The sequence below is a fragment of the Archocentrus centrarchus genome, chromosome 1 (assembly GCF_007364275.1).
Source record: "Archocentrus centrarchus isolate MPI-CPG fArcCen1 chromosome 1, fArcCen1, whole genome shotgun sequence".
NCBI classification, from domain to species: domain Eukaryota; kingdom Metazoa; phylum Chordata; class Actinopteri; order Cichliformes; family Cichlidae; genus Archocentrus; species Archocentrus centrarchus.
The window spans coordinates 22,908,650-22,928,291 of NC_044346.1; the positions used below are offsets into that span (position 1 = coordinate 22,908,650).

The following is a 19,642-nucleotide window of genomic DNA, read 5'->3' on the forward strand; positions in this document are numbered from 1 at the left end:
AATCAAATCAAATTCAGTCAAACTGAATCGAACAGAATTGAGGTGAGGACATGCAGAGGGTTGGTGTGACAGGATATATGGAGATGGAGGCAGATGATCTGCTGTGGGAACCCCTAAAGGGAGCAGTTGAAAGAAGAAGATTGACATTATGGGTTACTGTCCTGGGAGTGCCTTGGTGTTCCCCTGAGACAGCTGGAGGAGGTGGCTGGGCCATGAAAGACAGTGACATTATGGGTTGCTGGCACAATATTTCAGTACTTTTTTTTCATTTCAAAGTTTAATGCAGGACTTTCTGAGTAAATGTCCAAAAAGGTTTTTCCGTTACCTTCCTTTAAGTCAGATTACAACACATAAGCAAACAATCGAGGAATACGCCTCTTAAAGTGGGCTGAGCCTCATAACTATAAAACACACTTTAAAGTCTGAAGCTGCACAATCAGCAGATGAGCCATGATGGAGTTTCTTCACGTCGCTGTGGCTGTGTTCAGCCTTCTGTCTCTTGGACGCTCAGTTCCTGTGACAAGCTGTGAAAATCTCATCCAGTCTCGTGAAATCCACGGAAATCAGGTCAGACCCTCTCTTATCTCAACTCTCACCTGTCTCTCACTTTCTTTTTTGTTTGTTTTTAAATAAAAAATAAATCAAACTTTTTTTTCATCTTATTCACCTAACACCGTCTGTTTCAGCTGCTGGGGAAATGGACACTTATAGGAGAGAGCACAAACATGACTGAAGCTAAAATGCTGACAAAGATGTTTGTGGACAGCGCCTGGGTGAACGTCACTGCTGCCGACAGGACTGATACATTCAACAGTCTCCATAGTCAAAAAATGTAATAAACATGATAAAGTCTTACTGGAACTGATACTCTTTTCAAATAATACTAATTTTAAAAATTCCTTAATTTTGTCTTCTGAAAGGTTGGGCATCTGCTTCGCAGTGAAAATTAGCATGACTTTGGCTAACAACACTCTCACTGTGGGTGAGTATTACTGAGGGAACAAATATTTGGATGATCAGAGTTGGACTTTGTTGTCTCTAACATTGCAACAACACTTTCTGTAATATATTGACTGATGTGTATGTACACATGCCCACAGAGTCCCCTTATCAAGCATCTAGTGTCCTACTGAATACTGGCTGCCCTGACTGCCTTGTTATCTACTCAAACACCAGCTATGGAAGCTTAACATTCAAAGGTCTCCAGCTCTTGAGTAAGAAACAAAGACCTAATACTGTAATGTCAAAGTACCATTCTTTTATGGTCCAAGTTCATGCTTCTACTTTACTAAAGATGAAAGAGATGCTGGCCATGGTTTTCCAAATTAGAACAACCTTAAAAATATGATTTATGTTTGATCAGTGGTTTCGACTTTTGTGTGCCTTTAAATAAATTCCAAATGCTGCTGTACTTGGTGATGCTGCATGGGCCCTGTGCTAATACTTGTTCTGTCTTTCAGGTAGGAGAGTTAAGGTGTCTGCTGCTGAGCTTGCTGAGTTTAGAAAGCAGGCAGAGTGTCTGAACTTACCATCACCTGCTATCTTGGATTCAGAAAAGGGTATGAATTTTCATTTAATATGAATTCAAGGATTCTTTATTGTCATTCATACTGCATTTGCATGCAGTGGAATGAAATTCTGTTCTCAGGTCCCAGTGTTGCCCATGTAACAGTTATGACATTCAAGTAATTAAAAAATAAATATAAATATAAGTAACAATAATATAAAGAAAATATATACAATATATAACGCATCATGTCATAAATCACTTGGGCACTCTACCTCCACTGCCATCACTTTATGCATACAGTACATATACATTTTTATTTCTAACACCCTCAGCCATATAATGCATACTGTGTATGCTGTATACTTTACTGGCTACATATGTATATAGTGTTTTGATATTTGTATATAGGGTTCTGATATCGATATGTGTATTGATATATATTTCATGTATATAGTGTCTTTGTACTCTATTTCATTTCATTATTTCATTCATCCTTCTTCTCTGCACTGAGCTGCTGTAATGCACAAATTTCCCCATCGTGGGATCATTAAAGTTTTATCTTTATATATATATATATATATATACACACACACACACACACACACACAGTTGTGTTCAAAATAATAGCAGTACATTTAAAAGCATGGAATCCTTAAATTGTTTTTATTTCCAGGCATTGGGAGCACTGCACATTATATTCTAAATCAAAACATGAAGAAAAATATATAAATTTTCCAATTACTTAACAGGAAATGAAGAAAAATGAATGTTGGGCTATTCAAAAAAAATAGCAGTGTCTGCATTTTTCTTTATAAACTCAAATATTCACTTTATGAACTGAAAAATCTTTAGAAATTAGCATTCCTGTGAATCACTAAACTAATATTTAGTTGTATAACTGCTGTTTTTTAAAAACTGCTGTGATGCATGTAGTCAACCAACTTCTGGCATTAGTGAACAGGTATTCCAGCCCAGGATGATTTGACAACTTTCCACAGATCCTCTGCATTTCTTGGTTTTGCCTCAATAACAGCAATTTTGATTTCACCCCACAAGTTTTCTATCGGATTAAGGTCCGGGAATTGGGCTGACCACTCCTTAACTTTAATTTTGTTGGTCTGGAACCAAGACGCTGCACGCTTACTGGTGTGTTTGGGGTCGTTGTCTTGTTGAAACACCCATTTCAAGGGCATTTCCTCTTCAGCATAAGGCAACATGACCTCTTCAAGGATTTTGATATATGCAAACTGATCCATGATCCCTGGTATGCAATAAATAGGCTCATGTTGGACTGCTATTATTTTAAACACAACTGTGTATAAAAGCCCAGCTCGCCCTTATGGGCGGTCTATTTTGCCCTCCAAGCTCGGGTGCTCTACCAGAGGCCTGGGAGCTTGAGGGTCCTCCGCAGTATCTTAGCTGTTGCCAGTATTGCGCTCTTCTGGACAGAGATCTCAGATGTTGTTCCAGGAATCTGCTGGAGCCACTCTCCCAGTTTGGGGGTTACTGCCCCAAGTGTTCCAATTACCACGGGGACCACTGTAACCTACCACACCAGGCAAGACCCCAGGTGCAGGCTGTGCAAAGATGCCCCTGAGACAGTCCAGAACATAACAGCAGGGTGCAAGATGCTAGCAGGCAGGGCATACATGGAACACCATAACCAAGTGGCCGGCATAGTATACAGGAACATCTGTGCCGAGTATGACCTGTAAGTCCCAAGGTCAAAATGGGACATGCCCCAAGGGTGGTTGAGAACAACAGAGCTAAGATCCTGTGGGTCTTCCAGATACAGACAGACAAATTTGTGGTGGCTAACCAACCGGACATTGTAGTGGTGGACAAACAAAGGAAGAAGGTCGTGGTGATAGACTTGGCAATACCAAGTGACTGCAGCATCAAGAAGAAGGAACACGAGAAGCTTGACAATTACCAAGGCTCAGAGAGGAGCTCGAAAGGATGTGGAACATAAAGGTTACAGTGGTCCCTGTGGTAATTGGAACACTTGGGGCAGTAACCCCCAAACTGGGAGAGTGGCTCCAGCAGATTCCTGGAACAACATCTGAGATCTCTTTTCAGAAGAGCGCAATACTGGGAACAGCTAAGATACTGTGCAGGACCCTCAAGCTCCCAGGCCTCTGGTAGAGGACCTGAGCTTGGAGGGCAAAATAGACCGCCCGTAGGGGCGAGCTGGGATTTTTCATATATATATATAGGTGTGTGTGTGTGTGTGTGTGTGTGTGTGTGTGTGTGTGTGTGCGCACACACACACACACACACACACACACACACACCTATATATATATATAGGTGTGTGTGTGTGTGTGTGTGTGTGTGTGTGTGTGTGTGCGCACATAAGCATAAACAGAAACACAATATGTTCTGAAAAGACCTAAAAGCTATGACTGTATATACACTTATGTTTTCAATATGCAACAATAAAGGTTAAAGTGTTTATTGTTTTTGCAGCTAAACACAATAAAGCTGAATTTATACCAAATCATAAACAGAAAATTTAGATTGCTGCAGCAAAATCCTACTTATGCTGTTCTAAAAACTAACAAAGCCCAGCAGCAGAATACGATGCACCAAACTGCAGCTAAACTGAATGTTACTCTTTCTGTCTAATGTATATTTTTTTATGACCATAGTTGATGAGGCTGTGCATTCATCAAATTCATTTCCCCTCAAATAAATAAAGTGCATTCACAAATGTCTCCCTCACAGGTTTTTGCCCAGATCCAGCTCTCACTCCAGAAACCATGACCATTGATTTAACCAGTTCCCTAGGCAGCCTAAATTCTGGGGATTTCAGCCAAATAGAAAAGCTTTTCAGGGATAATGATGGAATAAAGACACTTTCTGACTCCATCCAAAGCATTTTGGATCAAATGAAGCAACAAGCAAACTGACATGGTCAGAAATGCCATTAAGTGTTTACATGGCAAAGAAGCCACGTCTGTGAAGATTTCCACTAAAAATAAAGATGCTAAAAGAACACGAAGTATGACTTTTATTTCTCCATGTTTTATGTCATCTCTACTAAAAAATTATCTAGATGTAGCTTTATTCAATGGCCATAAAACTGAAAACATTACTATTAATTAATTAATTTGCTTAATTAATTTGCTTTCTGAAAAAATAAATTACTACAGTTTGTCACTTTAATGCACCATGCACTAAAGACCCAATCCTCAAACCACGGTGGAGTTTGTTCATGGATGAACAGTCAGATCCTTTGATCAGCTGAACAAAAGTCCACTCAAACCTTTTTTTAAATATATTGTTTGTTTTAATATCAACCTATTTGTTTGTACATGATTTATTTTAATGACTTTTTGGGGCTTCTGTATTCTTGCATTCACACCTATGGCTGTGAAAAACAACACTCCTCAGCTGAGAGGACTAGCTTACTAACATTTATAAAACTGGCTTATTCAAATATTTTTCCTGGCTACCTTCCTGGACAAACAGATCTTTAATCCAGCACACAACTTCATTAACCTCATAGGTTGTTTTGCTCCTTTTGATCTCCACTATACATGCCTATTTTTTTTTATTATTATTATTATTATTATTATAAGATAGTGACATTGTGGGTTGCTTGTACAATATTTCCATATTTTTTTTTCATTTCATAGTTTAATGCAGGACTTTGACTTTTTGACTAAATGTCCAAAAAGGTTTTTCCATTACCTTCCTTTAAGTCAGATTACAACACATCTTCACTCATCTCTTTTCACTCCCTGTGTGTTTCTACACCACTACTGTATTTAATCTTTTGTAATTACTAAACTCACCCCAAACTGGTCATGGTGGATGGCTGCCCCTCCCTGAGCCTGGCTCTGCTGGAGGTTTTTTCCTGTAAAAAGGAAGTTTTTCCTTCCTAGTGTCACCAAGTGCCTGTTCATAGGTGGTCATCTGATTGTTGGGGTTCTTGTCTTTTTTATACTGTAGGATCTTAACCTTGCAGTATAAAGTATCTTTAGGCAACTGTTGTTCTGAATCAAATCAAATTCAGTCAAACTGAATCGAACAGAATTGAGGTGAGGACATGCAGAGGGTTGGTGTGACAGGATATATGGAGATGGAGGCAGATGATCTGCTGTGGGAACCCCTAAAGGGAGCAGTTGAAAGAAGAAGATTAACATTATGGGTTACTGTCCTGGGAGTGCCTTGGTGTTCCCCTGAAACAGCTGGAGGAGGTGGCTGGGCCATGAAAGACAGTGACATTATGGGTTGCTGGCACAATATTTCAGTACTTTTTTTCATTTCAAAGTTTAATGCAGGACTTTCTGAGTAAATGTCCAAAAAGGTTTTTCCGTTACCTTCCTTTAAGTCAGATTACAACACATAAGCAAACAATCGAGGAATACGCCTCTTAAAGTGGGCTGAGCCTCATAACTATAAAACACACTTTAAAGTCTGAAGCTGCACAATCAGCAGATGAGCCATGATGGAGTTTCTTCACGTCGCTGTGGCTGTGTTCAGCCTTCTGTCTCTTGGACGCTCAGTTCCTGTGACAAGCTGTGAAAATCTCATCCAGTCTCGTGAAATCCACGGAAATCAGGTCAGACCCTCTCTTATCTCAACTCTCACCTGTCTCTCACTTTCTTTTTTGTTTGTTTTTAAATAAAAAATAAATTAAACTTTTTTTCATCTTATTCACCTAACACCGTCTGTTTCAGCTGCTGGGGAAATGGACACTTATAGGAGAGAGCACAAACATAACTGAAGTTATATCGCTGACAAAGATGTTTGGGGACAGCGCCTGGGTGAACATCACTGCTGCCGACGGGACTGATACATTCAACAGTCTCCATAGTCAAAAAATGTAATAAACATGATAAAGTCTTACTGGAACTGATACTCTTTTCAAATAACACAAATTTTAAAAAATCCTAATTTTTTCTTCTGAAAGGTTGGGCATCTGCACCAAAACGAAAACTAACATAACTTTGGTTAACAACACTCTGACTATAGGTGAGTATTACTGAGGGAACAAATATTTGGATGATCAGAGTTGGACTTTGTTGTCTCTAACATTGCAACAACACTTTCTGTAATATATTGACTGATGTGTATGTACACATGCCCACAGAGTCCCCTTATCAAGCATCTGGTGTTCTACTGAATACTGGCTGCCCTGACTGCCTTGTTATCTACTCAAACACCAGCTATGGAAGATTAACATTCAAAGCTCTCCAGCTCTTGAGTAAGAAACAAAGACCTAATACTGTAATGTCAAAGTACCATTCTTTTATGGTCCAAGTTCATGCTTCTACTTTACTAAAGATGAAAGAGATGCTGGCCATGGTTTTCCAAATTAGAACAACATTAAAAATATGGTTAATGGTTGATCATTAGTTTCCACTTTTCTGTGCCTTTGAATAAATTCGAAATTGTTAGCCTAATAGCATAATTGCCTAAGTCATATTTTGGCCAAAATTGAGATATCTATCTAAATGAATCTACACTGTTAGCAGAGTAGAATTAGGTAGGTATCTCAAAATATGCCAAAATATGACTTAGGCAATTATGCTATTAGGCTAACGAAATGCTGCCGTGTGGATCAGGACCAGTTAAACACATAAGAATAGAACAAAACATCAGAAGAAATGCAATGCCATGAGAATTTACCCCCTTCTTGATTTAACTCTCTCTTTTTTTTTTTGCATATTTGTCACACTTAAATGTTTCAGATCAAACAAATTTTAAAATTAGACAAAGATAATCTTATTAATACAAAATGCTGTTTTGAAATGATGATTCATTTATTAAGGGAAAAAGTTATCTAAACCTTCCTTGCCCTATGTGAGGTATTTTGTGTTTATTCACATTTGTTTGATTATCTGAAACATTTAAACATGACAAATATGCAAAAAAGCTAAGAAATCAGAAAGGGGACAAAAAACAAAACTAAACACTGCTTCTTACAAATGGATGCAATCCACTAAAGTTTGGAAATGAGAAAAGTCCCAGAGGTACTTTTATTTTCATACTTTAAATGCTTCTGTACTATCATAAGTGTCTGCAGCCAGCAGCTTAGCAGTCTACTTAGTGAAAGAGACAGCAATGGATACCCAAACAAATTTTCATAGGTGCAGTTGCGGTATTAGTGTTCTCCTTGTGTTTCAGTCTCTTTATTTTCTTGGTGATGCTACATTGGCCCTGTGCTAACACTTGTTCTGTCTTTTAGGTAGGGGGGTTAAGGTGTCTGCTGCTGAGCTTGCTGAGTTTACAAAGCAGGCAGCGTGTCTGAACCTACCATCACCTGTTATCATGGATTCGGAAAAGCAGCCCTGATCCGTCTGACAGCCCTGATCCATCTGACAGCCCTGATCCGTCTGACAATCTTTTGCTCCCTTCTCCCATCACTCGTGAACAAGTCCCCAAGATACTTAAACTCCTCCACCTGGGGCAGGAACTCGTCCCTGAGCCGGACCTGGTTGAGGACCATGGCCTCAGACTTAGGGGTGCTGATTCTCATGCCAGCAGCTTCACACTTGGTGGTGCAAAACGTTCCACTGTGAGCTGGAGGCCACCACCTGATGAAGCATCTTGAATATTAAATCATCTGCAATAGCAGAGATGAGATTCTGAGGCCACCAAGGTGGAAGCCTAGAAAATTCTGTCCATAAAAATTATGAACAAAATCTGTGACAAAGGGCAGCCCTGGCGAAGTCCAACACCCACAGGAAACAAGTCTGACTTATTGCCAGCTATACGGACCAAGCTCTCACTGCGGTTGTATAGGGACTGAATTGCCCGCAACAATGGGCCAGACACCCCATACTCCCACAGGACCTCCCACAGGATACTGTGAGGGATGTGGTTGAATGCCTTCTCCAAGTTCATAAAGCACATGCATCCAAGCAAACTCCCACGGACACTCGAATATCCTCGAGAGGATAAAGAGCTGGTCCAGCATTCCACAACAGGATGAAAACTGCATTGTTCATCTTGGATCTGGGATTCTACTAACAGACGGACCCTCCTTTCCGGCATCCTGGCATAGACCTTACTGGGAAGGCTGAGGAGTGTTATCCCCCGAAAGTTGGAGCACACCCTTTGGTCTCCCTTCTTAAAGATGGGGACCTCCAGCCCGGTCTGCCAATCCAGTGGCACCGCCCCAGATCTCCACGCGATGTTGCAGAGGCGTGTCAACCAAGACAGCCCTACAACATCCAGAGCTTTCAGGAACTCAGTGTGAATCCTGTTCACCCCAGGGGCCCTGCCACCAAGGAGTTGTTTAACTGCCTCAGTGACCTCACCCCCAGTGATGGTCAAGTCATCTCCCTCGTCCTCAGACTCTGCTTCCACTACAGAAGGCGTGTTAGTGGGATTCAGGAGGTCCTCGAAGTATTCCTTCCACCGTCCGACTATAGCCTCAGTTGAAGTCAGCAGCACCCCACCTGCACTATAAACCGTTTGAGTAGAGCACCACTTTCCCCTCTGAGTCGCCTGATGCTTTGCCAGTATTGCTTTGATGCCATCTGAAAGTCTTTTTCCATGGCCTCACCGAACTCCTCCCACACCCGAACTGCTTTCCGCTTGGCCTGCCGGTACCCGTCAACTGCCTCCAGAGTCCCACAGACTAACCAAGCCCAATAAGACTCCTTCTTCAGCTTGATGGCTACCTTCACCTCCGGTGACCACCATCTGGTTCGGGGGTTACCACCACGACAGGCACCAACCACCTTGCAGCCACAGCTCTGAGCAGCAGCCTCAACAATGGAGGTGTGGATCATGGTCTATTCGGACTAAGTGTCCTCAGCCTCCCTTGTGCCACATGCACTTATAGACCCAGAATACACTGAACAATGATCAATCATTTGTCGTGTTGTAAAAGGTCACACTGAAAAATGCCTGGATCTTTAAGACTTGAAAACTGAACTAAATATATTCAAAGTGACTTAAATGTGGCTTAAATGCTGCCAACATTTTGAAAGCTATGGTGTCTGTAATTCAGAGTATAAATCTTGACATAATTTTCACTGAAAATCACATAAATCAGTCTCAGTGAGCCTACCCAGAACCGGATCGGCCCAAAGGGACAGGCTCCGTAATAAATCCACAAACTGTGTCCGAGTGCAGTTGCACAGCAGGAGGATCCAAAATGGATCTGGATCACAGATTCAGACCAGATAAGGCCCAGATTCAGTTCAGGCTCCAGTCATTTTCCAGCTCATCTGGTCCAGATTGATTCAAAATGGCTTAATTTTTCCTGCCACGATCTGCGCTCTTAATTTAAATGGCTCAGCCTCCCAAAACTATAATGAAATATTTAAAATCTATAAAAACTTTGGCATTTCTTATAACATTTTTGTCTTTATTAATAAAATTTACATTCATTAAACACTTGGAAAGCTGCCCTGTAATTATTTTTCTTTTGTTGTTAAATGTTTAAATTTACTGAACTCTATTAACAGTATCTCAGTAAGACAACTCTGCTATGGCTGTCAGAGAGTCATCATCCATCAATAAAGATGAGATTAGATCAGATTAGAAATGTTTAAACTGGGAACATTAAAGCATTTTAATCCAGTAATGGCAGAAATGATGAAGCGCTCTATATAAAAAAGTGAGGTTTCTACATTCCATCAATAGAATAAAAATTTTACTACATAATTATTCAAACAATCTAATGGTCATAAACTGTAGCAAAAATAGTGTTTATTTTACAAAAAAATATAAATAAATAAATAAAAAACTGACCTGATGGCAGATCCGCCCTGGGGCCTGTTGCTATCTGGGTCACTAATCTCACAGGTCTGTCAGTAAACTGTGCCTGATCTGTTTCTCCAGATATTTGTCTTTCTATCTTATTTCTGTCTCCTGCATTTTGACAGCTGAATAATTAGATTTAAAAATCAAATATAAAATTAAGATTCAGCTTCTTCCACATACACACGCCGCGTTGCGGTGCGGGCGGCCCGGGTTCGCGTCCCGGCCCGGCGCCGATTTGCCCGCGTGTCTTCCCCTGTATCTTTCCCCCATTTCCTGTCTCTCTCCACTGTCACAAAAAGCCGCTGTGGCCAAAAATGGGAAGAAAAAAACCAAAACAAACAAAAAAAAAGATTCAGCTTCTTCTGATGAAAATTCAAGTTGGGTAAATAATGGCAGCAGACAAAAAGCAGGTCAAAATGACTCCAAGATTCTTCACAATTTGTAGGTTTAAAGGGCCAAATACAATAACTTCAGTTTTATCTGCATTTAGAAGCAGGAAATCTGGGTCATCCAGGCCTTTATGTCTTTAAGAAATTCCTGCAGTTTAACTAATGGGTGTGTTTCATCTGGCTTAATGGATAGATGAAGCTGGATATCATTTGCATAGCAATGAATATGGACGCAATGCTTTCTAATAATACTCCCTAAGGGAAGCATGTATAGTGTCAATAGAATTGGTCCTCGCACAGAACCCTGTGGAACTCTGTAATTAACCTTAGTGTATTTTACATGAACAAATTGGAGTCTATTAGATAGATAAGATTCAAACCACTGCAGCACAGTACCTTTAATACCGAATATCTGTGTAGTTTATTAGTTTCGTTTTGTGTGTAATCCCAGAGAATAGTGTGACTTGAGGGTTAATTAACAGCAGTCTATAAAAGGCTGCCAGTTAACATTAGCGGCTGTTTGCTGGAACCCTGCTCCACCATTGGGCTACATTGTTTTATTTTGTGCTTTTTTGTGTTTCTCAATGTTAGTGAATAAACACCTGTTGAGTCGACACCTCGTCTCCGCTTCAAGCCTCCTATTTTAATCCAGAGTCTATGGGCCATCCTAACAACCTGCTAAGGACCAGATTACTTTTATTTTGTCCTGATATGTAAAACCTTAGAATGACTGTAAATGTTCATCATAGGATAAAGTTTGGGTGACAGACTCAGTTTTTTTCCCTTTAATTTGTCACCCACACCTGCATGTTTAATACATGAAAAAGTGTTCTTCTTTAACACCTCACACGATGGCTGATAATTTCCTCCATGTGAACACGTGAAGTGAATTTGGACTCACACTCTCAGTCTTCCCTTTGGGTAACTCAGCTTGTTCAGTCAGCAGCTAATGATGCAGCATCACATTGAGTTTTTAAAAGTGTGCATTATAAAGCAGTTTAAACGAGCTCCACTCTATGTGCTACATAAAAATACTGTTTATATGGTGTGTTATTAGATCAGTGATCCAATCCATCCTCATTATTCTATAAGTTTAACACTAATATAACCTCTTGTTTTGCATTCACATGATGGTAAAATACTAAGATACAAAATGCTACAACACATTTGATTGCATCTATATCAGTCTCCAGTTATGGATGATCACAGGATGAGTTACGATTATTAATGGAGAACAATAATAAACATATCTGTTTCTACTTGTAATATTGTTAATTTTACTAAAATAAAAGGATAAGCTTGTGGCTCCAAGCATTTGTGGGTATCAGTAACTGATCAGAGAGGATTACCACAGTGAATACAGAAAACATAAAACATATTTTATTACAACACACACAAGGCTCCCGGCTGCATGTGACTGGATCAATATTCCCCAAAGAGGTCAAAGTCTTCCCTCTGTCTCCCCCCTGCTGTTTGCCTTTGTTACATAAGTTCACAGCATAAAAGAGTGTATGCTGCATCCAGAGAAGTCTGTGAGGCAGTGAAGACAAAATAGAGCTTGGAGACAGTGAGGCGCTAACAAAAAATCATAAGGAAATCTTGAGGAAAGAGAGAAAAGAGCCTTTTAAAAGATGAAATGTGTTGTTCTATTGCTGAGCCTTCTCTCGATGGGACACTCGGCTCCTCTGAGCAGCTGTGACACTTTGCTAAAACCAATACCCATCAGCACGCAAGAGGTAAGTTCTCAGCTGATTTGCACTGAACTTGTCCTGATATGGGCTCCTGATGGGGAAAAAAAATCAGACCAAACAAATGCTTTGTCAGATACAATTAAAGACTACATACTGAAATTTAGGCAGAGTGAAGCCCTGGGTTAGGATCCATGACTTCACTGGGGTCTTTCCATGTGGAGTTTGCATGTTCTCCCTGTTCTTACATGAGTTCTCTCTGAGTACTCTAGTTTCCTCCCACAGTCCATAGCTTGTCCCAGCTGTCATAGGGCGTGAGGTAGGGTACACCTTGTACAGATTGGCAGTCTGTCGCAGGGCTAACACAGAGAGATAGACAACCATTCACACCTATGGGCAATTTAGAATAACCAACTAACCTAACCCCAGTAAAATGGTCCAAAGACATTATATACAATAGAAAACAGAAACACATCAAATTCTTAAATTGAGAAAATGCACCATTTTAAGAAAAATGTTAGAACATTTTGAATTTGATGGTATTTGTTTGTCTAGAAAAAAGTTGGGACAGGGCCATGTTTACCACTGTGTAGCACCCCTTCTTCTTTCAACAACAGTCCATAAATATCTGGGAACTGAGGAGACCAGCTGCTAGACTTTGAGGAGAGAAATGCCACCTCATTTTTGTCTGATAAAGGATTCTAGCTGCTCAACAGTCCTGTTGTAGTTTTCCCTTTGTGATATGCCAAATGTTTTCAGTTTGTGAAAGGTCTGGACCACAGACAGGCCAGTTTGGCAACATAGAGCCATATTGTTGTAATAGACACAGTATGCATCGTCTTGGTGAAATATGCAAGGCATTCTCTGAAAAAGACATTGTTTGGATGGGAGTGCAGGTTGCTCTATAAACTGTATATATCTTTCAGCACTGATGGTGCCTTTCGAGATGTACAAGCCCCCAAATCTATAGACAACTTGTGCATCTGCACCCCAATACCATCAGTGATGCAGGTTTTTAAACTGAGGGCTGAAAACAAACTGGATGGTCTCTCTCTCCCCATTAGTCTGGAGGATGCAGCATTCATGTTTCCAAAAAGAATTTCAGATTTCAAGTAATCTGACCACAGTTTTTAACTTTGCCTCAATCCGTTTTAAATGAGCTTTGGCCCAGAGAAGACAGCAGCATTTCTGAATCATATCTGGATCAGTGCCCATGCAGTGATTTTCGGGACAGAATCATATCTGTTTTTAATGCAGTACCGCCTGAAGGACTGAAGATCAAATTTACAGATTGGTGAGCCTCTGCCCATTTTTGCTTCTGAGAAACTCTGCCTCTCTAAGATGCCCTTTTTATTCCCAGTCATGTCACTGACCTGTTTCCAGTGAACCTAATTAATTACAAAATGTTCCTCCTCTTGTTTTTTTTTTTTTTAGTACCACTTACTTTTACAGCCTTTTATTGTCCCAATCCCAAGTTTCTGAGATATGTTCCTGCCATCAAATTCAAAATGAGCTCATATTTTCCATGAAATAGTAAAATGTCTCAGTTTAAACATGTGATTTTTTTTATTTTTTAAATTGTTGTATTGTGAATGAAATATTGGGTTTGTGATATTTGCAAATTTTTGCATTCTGTTTTTATTTACATTTTACAGAACATTCCAGCTTTTTCAGAATTGTGCTTGTATTTCAAACATACTTAATTCAATAAGTGCCTGTATTCTCCAGATACTGGGAAAATGGCTGTACGTTGGGGGGAGCTCCCATCTCCCAGGAAGCCGTTCCCTGATCCGCTTAATGACCAGTGTGTGGATCAATGTTACTACAACTGCCAGGAGTAACGTCCTGAATCTCTTTCAGACTCAGAGAATGTAAATGCTCTCCCACACTCACACAAAATTCATTTGAACCTGCAGTCACCCATTTTATAAGGGCAGTAGACAATTAAAACATAACATATTAACATAATATATTTAGCATATGTATTCATAAAGTAGTACATTAGGACACATGTAATACTTTATTGTCAACCTGCTACTGCAGCAAAACAACAGCCTGAAAGATGCTAAAAGTGAATCCTGTACACTCTGATGCAATGATAATATAAATATGTAGTTTATGGCACATTTAAGCAGTTTTAACACAAAGGTTGCAGGCATTAATGCATATTTGCTTTATTGTGCTGTATTTATCTTGATGTCATGCTTTTATTTTCTTCCTCACAGATATGGTGAGTGTTCAAGCTGGATGTACGATGTGATCTTTGAAAACAGCACAATGTTGATTGGTGAGTAAAGAAGAGCCACAGAGGGGTTATATGCAAAGGAAACCTGCAATCATGTTTCTTGTGATTTCCAATGTGTGTGTGTGTGTGTGTGTGTGTGTGTGTTTGTACAGAAGAGCCTTTCTACCTCAAGGAAGTCTACCTGCCAACTGGCTGCTCTGACTGTCTGCTTGCTTATGAAGAAATTATCTCTGGGAAAGATACTTTTATCACTCTCTTACTAATGAGTAAGAAACACACTATATATGACTCCAGAGCACTTATTATTATTATTGGGTTTTTTTAAGCACGACAGTCTGTGGACAAACTTTTAGCTACCTGTTTTTTTACCTTTTATCTCCAGGCAGGAAAAAGAGTGTCTCTCCTGATGTTGTGGAGACCTTAAAGAAGCAAGCAGAATGTCTCCAGCTGCCACCGCCCATTATGATAGACCCAAACTATGGTGAGAGTTTCAATGCATTTCTCAACATATTGTACCCCTATTATGCCATACAGAGATATTTGTTTTATTTGTACTGTTTGCATACACAGAAATCTGCCCTGATAACATCCCGCCCTCTGAGGGCCTCAGTGCCATCAACAAGTTACTAGAAGCCAAGACGGGACATCGACTTGCAAGAGTTCTGGATGTTCTTTTTGACCTGTTTGTAAACTGATCTTTTATCAGTTTTTACCTGTACTGAAATTCCCTTTAGTTTAGGTAGAGTTTATCCGATACACAACCTAAACGTATATTGTACATAAATGCAATATGATGAAACTGCATTATTGTTTTTATATTTTTGATGAACACAGTGGTAGAAGGAATAATTATCACATTTTTGTTGTTTTGTTTTGTTATGCTGTTGATGCATGATATTGCCAAGATGTTCTAAAACATTTTTTCTTCTTGCTTATTTCACATCTTTAAAAAAAAAAAAAAAAAAAAAAAAAAAAAAAAAAAAAAATATATATATATATATATATATATATATATATATATATATATATATATATATATATATATATATATATATATATATATAGCCATAGTTATACATATTAGAACATGAAATAGAAAACATACTATGTCAAAATATCAATTGTATGTGGAGAAATTATATAATTTTGTCAAAATCTATGTTGTAATCCTTAATTCTTTTCTTTATTTGTTTTCCCCCCTGTAGATTCCTTATACCCCTGCCTGCATCTTATTCTGTTTTTATTCCTGGTCTCTATTTCAGTTGCTCCCAGTTTGTGTTTTAAAGGTTTTTCATTATGTGGCTTTTGGTGATTTTACTTCTCTGATTTACCTTTACTTTTTGTCTAGAGTGAGTTCTCCTGTGTGTTGTTATCTCCCAGGTGTGTACTTAATCTGGAGGCTTTCTTCCCAGTCTTTGTGAGGTGGTTATTGTTCATCTCTCCTGTTCCTGTTTCTTCCTTCTATTTTTTTTTTCTACTTGATTGTTTTATTTGGAGAAAAAATCTCATTTATATGTTCTTCCATTTCAGCTACTGGATGAATATCAATTCAATTCAATTCAATTCAATTTTATTTATATAGCGCCAAATCACAACAAACTGTCGCCTCAAGGCGCTTTGTATTGTGGGTAAAGACCCTACAATAATACAGAGAAAACCCAACAGTCAAAAACGACCCCCTATGAGCAAGCACTTGGCGACAGTGGAAAGGAAAAACTCCCTTTTAACAGGAAGAAACCTCCAGCAGAACCAGGCTCAGGGAGGGGCAGTCATCTGCCGCGACCGGTTGGGCTGAGGGGAGAGAAAGACATCACTGATGCACTAATATCTAAACAGCACTTAAAAGCTGTTTTACTAGGAGGAATTATCAGTGGCTGAAATTAGCTTCTTCCAAAGGGTGGCTAGTCTCAGTGATAGGGTGAGGAGCCCGGTCACTTGGGAGGGACTCAGAGCTGAGCCACTATTCCTAAACATCGAAAGGAGTTTAGTTCTACTTCCATTGTCTCTTAATTTGCTCTCCCGCCTGTTGCCTGTTTCCTCATCACACTGTGTGTGTACGTATTGTCTCAGTCTCCCCTCACCCTTTATTGTGTGCTCCCTCATGATTGTGTATTTCCTTGTAATGTATTACCTAGAGGAGACTTAGTTTAGAAATATTTGCTCCTGATCAGCTTTATTTTGCATTTAGTAAGTGCTCAGTAATAAAGCCATTTTTTTTGAGTCTTGTCTTCTGACTTCTGCATTTTGTGTCCACCTCCTGCCTGCCACACAACTGACCTTGACAATATCTATCTGATAGATTTATGCATGTAAACAGGGAGTCTTCTTCACACACAAAAGTTAGTCGTGGAGTTCCAGGTAGGTAATTAGGTAATTATAATTAGAAAACACTGCATACAATTTCAGTGCTATGCAGATGATACCCAGCTTTATTTATCCATGAAGCTAGATGATACAAATCAACTAGTTAAACTACAGGTATGTCTTAAAAATATTTACTTTACATGGCATTACCTTAGCTTCCAGTAACACTGTGAGGAATCTTGGAGTCAGTTTCAGGATATGTCTCTTAATGCACATATTAAGGAAACATGAAGGACTGCTTTTTTGCATTTGTGCAGTGTCTCTAAAATTAGAAACATCCTGTCCCAGACTGGTGCTGAAAAGCTAATTTATGCATTTATTACTTCTAGGCTGGATTATTGTAATTCATCAGCTTGTCCTAAAAGCTCCCTTAAAAAAGCCTTCAGCTGATCCAAAATGTTACAGCTAGAGTAGGGACTAGACAGGGACTAGAAAGAGAGAGCAAATTTCTCCCACATTGGCCTCTCTTCTCTGGCTCCCTGTTAAATCCAGAACTTAATCTAAAATCCTTCTCCTCACATACAAGGTCTTGGATAATCAGGCTTCATCTTATTGTAGCCCTTTAAGCCCTATAATAGAAAAGTCCACCAGACAATATCTGTACATTTTCTACATGCTGTAGTACCATCTTGTGGAACTCACTATACATCAATAGAATCTTCAGAACTGTAATTATAATAATATGTATGAAAGTAATCCATAGTAACTGCAAAAAGTAGCTAACAAGTGCACTAACTCACAAAGAAATTGAAAACCTTTTTTTGTATCTACATACTATGCTAGATACAGAAATCTAGCATAGTATGTAGATGATAATAAAAATGGTAAAGCACATGGAGTACATTTTGTTGTTAGCGCTTCTTATGTGTTTTCTGTGAACCCGTTAGAGGAAGGATACAGCGCTCTGGGACACGTTGAATGCAAGGTTATTATATTTAATGAAAACGAAAGAAATAACAAAAACTGAAATTGAAAAACAGTTTCGTAAACTGAAATAAATAAAAATGATGCTTAAAAGGAAAAACTGATAACTAAAACTGTATTGTGAGTTTACAAAACTAAGTAAAACTAACTAAAATTACAGATAAAATTACCTTCGTTTCCGTGTTTGTCATTTTATTTAAAAGCCTTGTGGATTAATATGAAATCAATTTTTCCGCTCTACAGGTTTATGCTGGGAGCATCATCAGGCAACTGTCTGCCTGAGCAGAAAGAGCCAGGACCAAAAAAAAAGTACCAGCTGGTACCGCATATAAAACACCAGCATGCAACCACAAAGTAATTAACACACATAATCCAACTACACAAGCATAAATGCGGACATGAGGTTGGCCACTTCCGTTGGTTGTGTACAGAGGCCGCAAAGACCCTGCAAGTCTAATTAGCGAGCAGCTAATCAAGCTAGCTCTCTGAGCAGCTCCAAACCAGAACCAGCTTCATGTGATGGATAACATCAGGATGCAGCTGGATTTGAGCTTTGATTCCTTCAAAGAGTTCAGTTTGTTTTTGTTGAACATTCGCTGGGTTCTGTTATGCATCACATGTAGGTGTTGTTAATCTACTTCACTCACACTGAAGTTTACTGTAGAGTTTATTGTAGAGTTTATAGGATTTTCAAGTTTTCTTAGTATTTTTCTCCCTGTTGATGTTCACGTGTGTCCTTAATATTACACGCATTTAGCACATTTAGCTGCTGTCTTGTGAACAGTTGGTTGTTGAACACATTTTTTTAAACGGTGTCTTTTGTCGAGTTTTTATTACACAATAGTCACTCTTGCACCTTGAATCTCGCACCTGAAAAAGTATGAAAAACTAAAACTAATATGAAAACTAAACTAAAACTAAGCATTAAACCAAAAATAAAAACTAATAAAAATGAGCAAAACCACTCTGAAAACTAACTAAAACTGAATTAGAGAAACAAAAGGTAAAAACGAACTAAAACTAAACTATAATGTAAAATCCCAAACTATAATAACCCTGGTTGAATGCATGATATGTAAGTGTAGAACAGTGGTGACCAACACCAGGCCTCGAGAGCCGGTGTCCTGCAGGTTTTAAATGTGTTCCTGATCCAACACACCTGAATCACATATAGAAGTCATTAGCAGGACTTGACTGCATACTGAGGAGGTAATTCATTGTTGGATCAGGGACACATCTAAACCCTGCAGGACACCGGCTCTCGAGGCTTGGAGTTGGCCACCCCTGGTGTAGATCCTCTGGTTTTAAATGCAAAAATAATTATTGCTCTATTGTATGTGGTTGCAATTCTACTGCTATTAAAAGCAGTTACGCAATTGGGACAGAGAAAAGTAATTAACCTGATAATATTAATATACTCTATGTTTGAATAGAGTAAGATTAGTTTTTTGGCAAAAAAAACTAAAAATTAATATGATGTAAACAAAAAATTAATATGATGTATATATGAATGTTGTGTTTTTCTGTGGTTTGCAGAAATGTCCCGCAGCACCTTTTCTCCACTTTGGGACTGATCAGCAATCGATATTTAAGGTCATGTAAATATTGCTGAAACCGCAACTTGTGTGACGGACAAATGAAGCTCGACATGGCAGCATCACAGTTGCTGCAGATTTGTCAGCTGCACATCAATGACCTGTGGGAGGTCCTTTCATGCTGTTTAATCAAATTCCGACCCTACCATGTAGATCAGCAGTTTCTGAAACACTCAGACCAGCCTATCTGGCACCAG

General features: G+C 39.1%; 2 protein-coding genes across 2 annotated transcripts; both read left to right on the plus strand.

Moving 5' to 3' along the window:
- The first annotated feature begins 406 nt into the window (after positions 1-406).
- LOC115787874 (uncharacterized) lies at positions 407-4,510 on the plus strand. The gene is made up of 6 exons (XM_030740645.1): positions 407-567; positions 687-832; positions 921-982; positions 1,101-1,214; positions 1,461-1,559; positions 4,238-4,510. Exons 1-6 carry the CDS (start codon positions 451-453, stop codon positions 4,420-4,422), a joined length of 723 nt encoding a protein of 240 aa, XP_030596505.1. The 5' UTR covers positions 407-450; the 3' UTR covers positions 4,423-4,510.
- A 7,625-nt stretch (positions 4,511-12,135) lies between these two features.
- Positions 12,136-15,499, plus strand: LOC115789148 (uncharacterized). The gene is made up of 6 exons (XM_030742397.1): positions 12,136-12,365; positions 14,046-14,188; positions 14,543-14,604; positions 14,715-14,828; positions 14,945-15,043; positions 15,133-15,499. Exons 1-6 carry the CDS (start codon positions 12,261-12,263, stop codon positions 15,255-15,257), a joined length of 648 nt encoding a protein of 215 aa, XP_030598257.1. The 5' UTR covers positions 12,136-12,260; the 3' UTR covers positions 15,258-15,499.
- Positions 15,500-19,642: the final 4,143 nt, after the last annotated feature.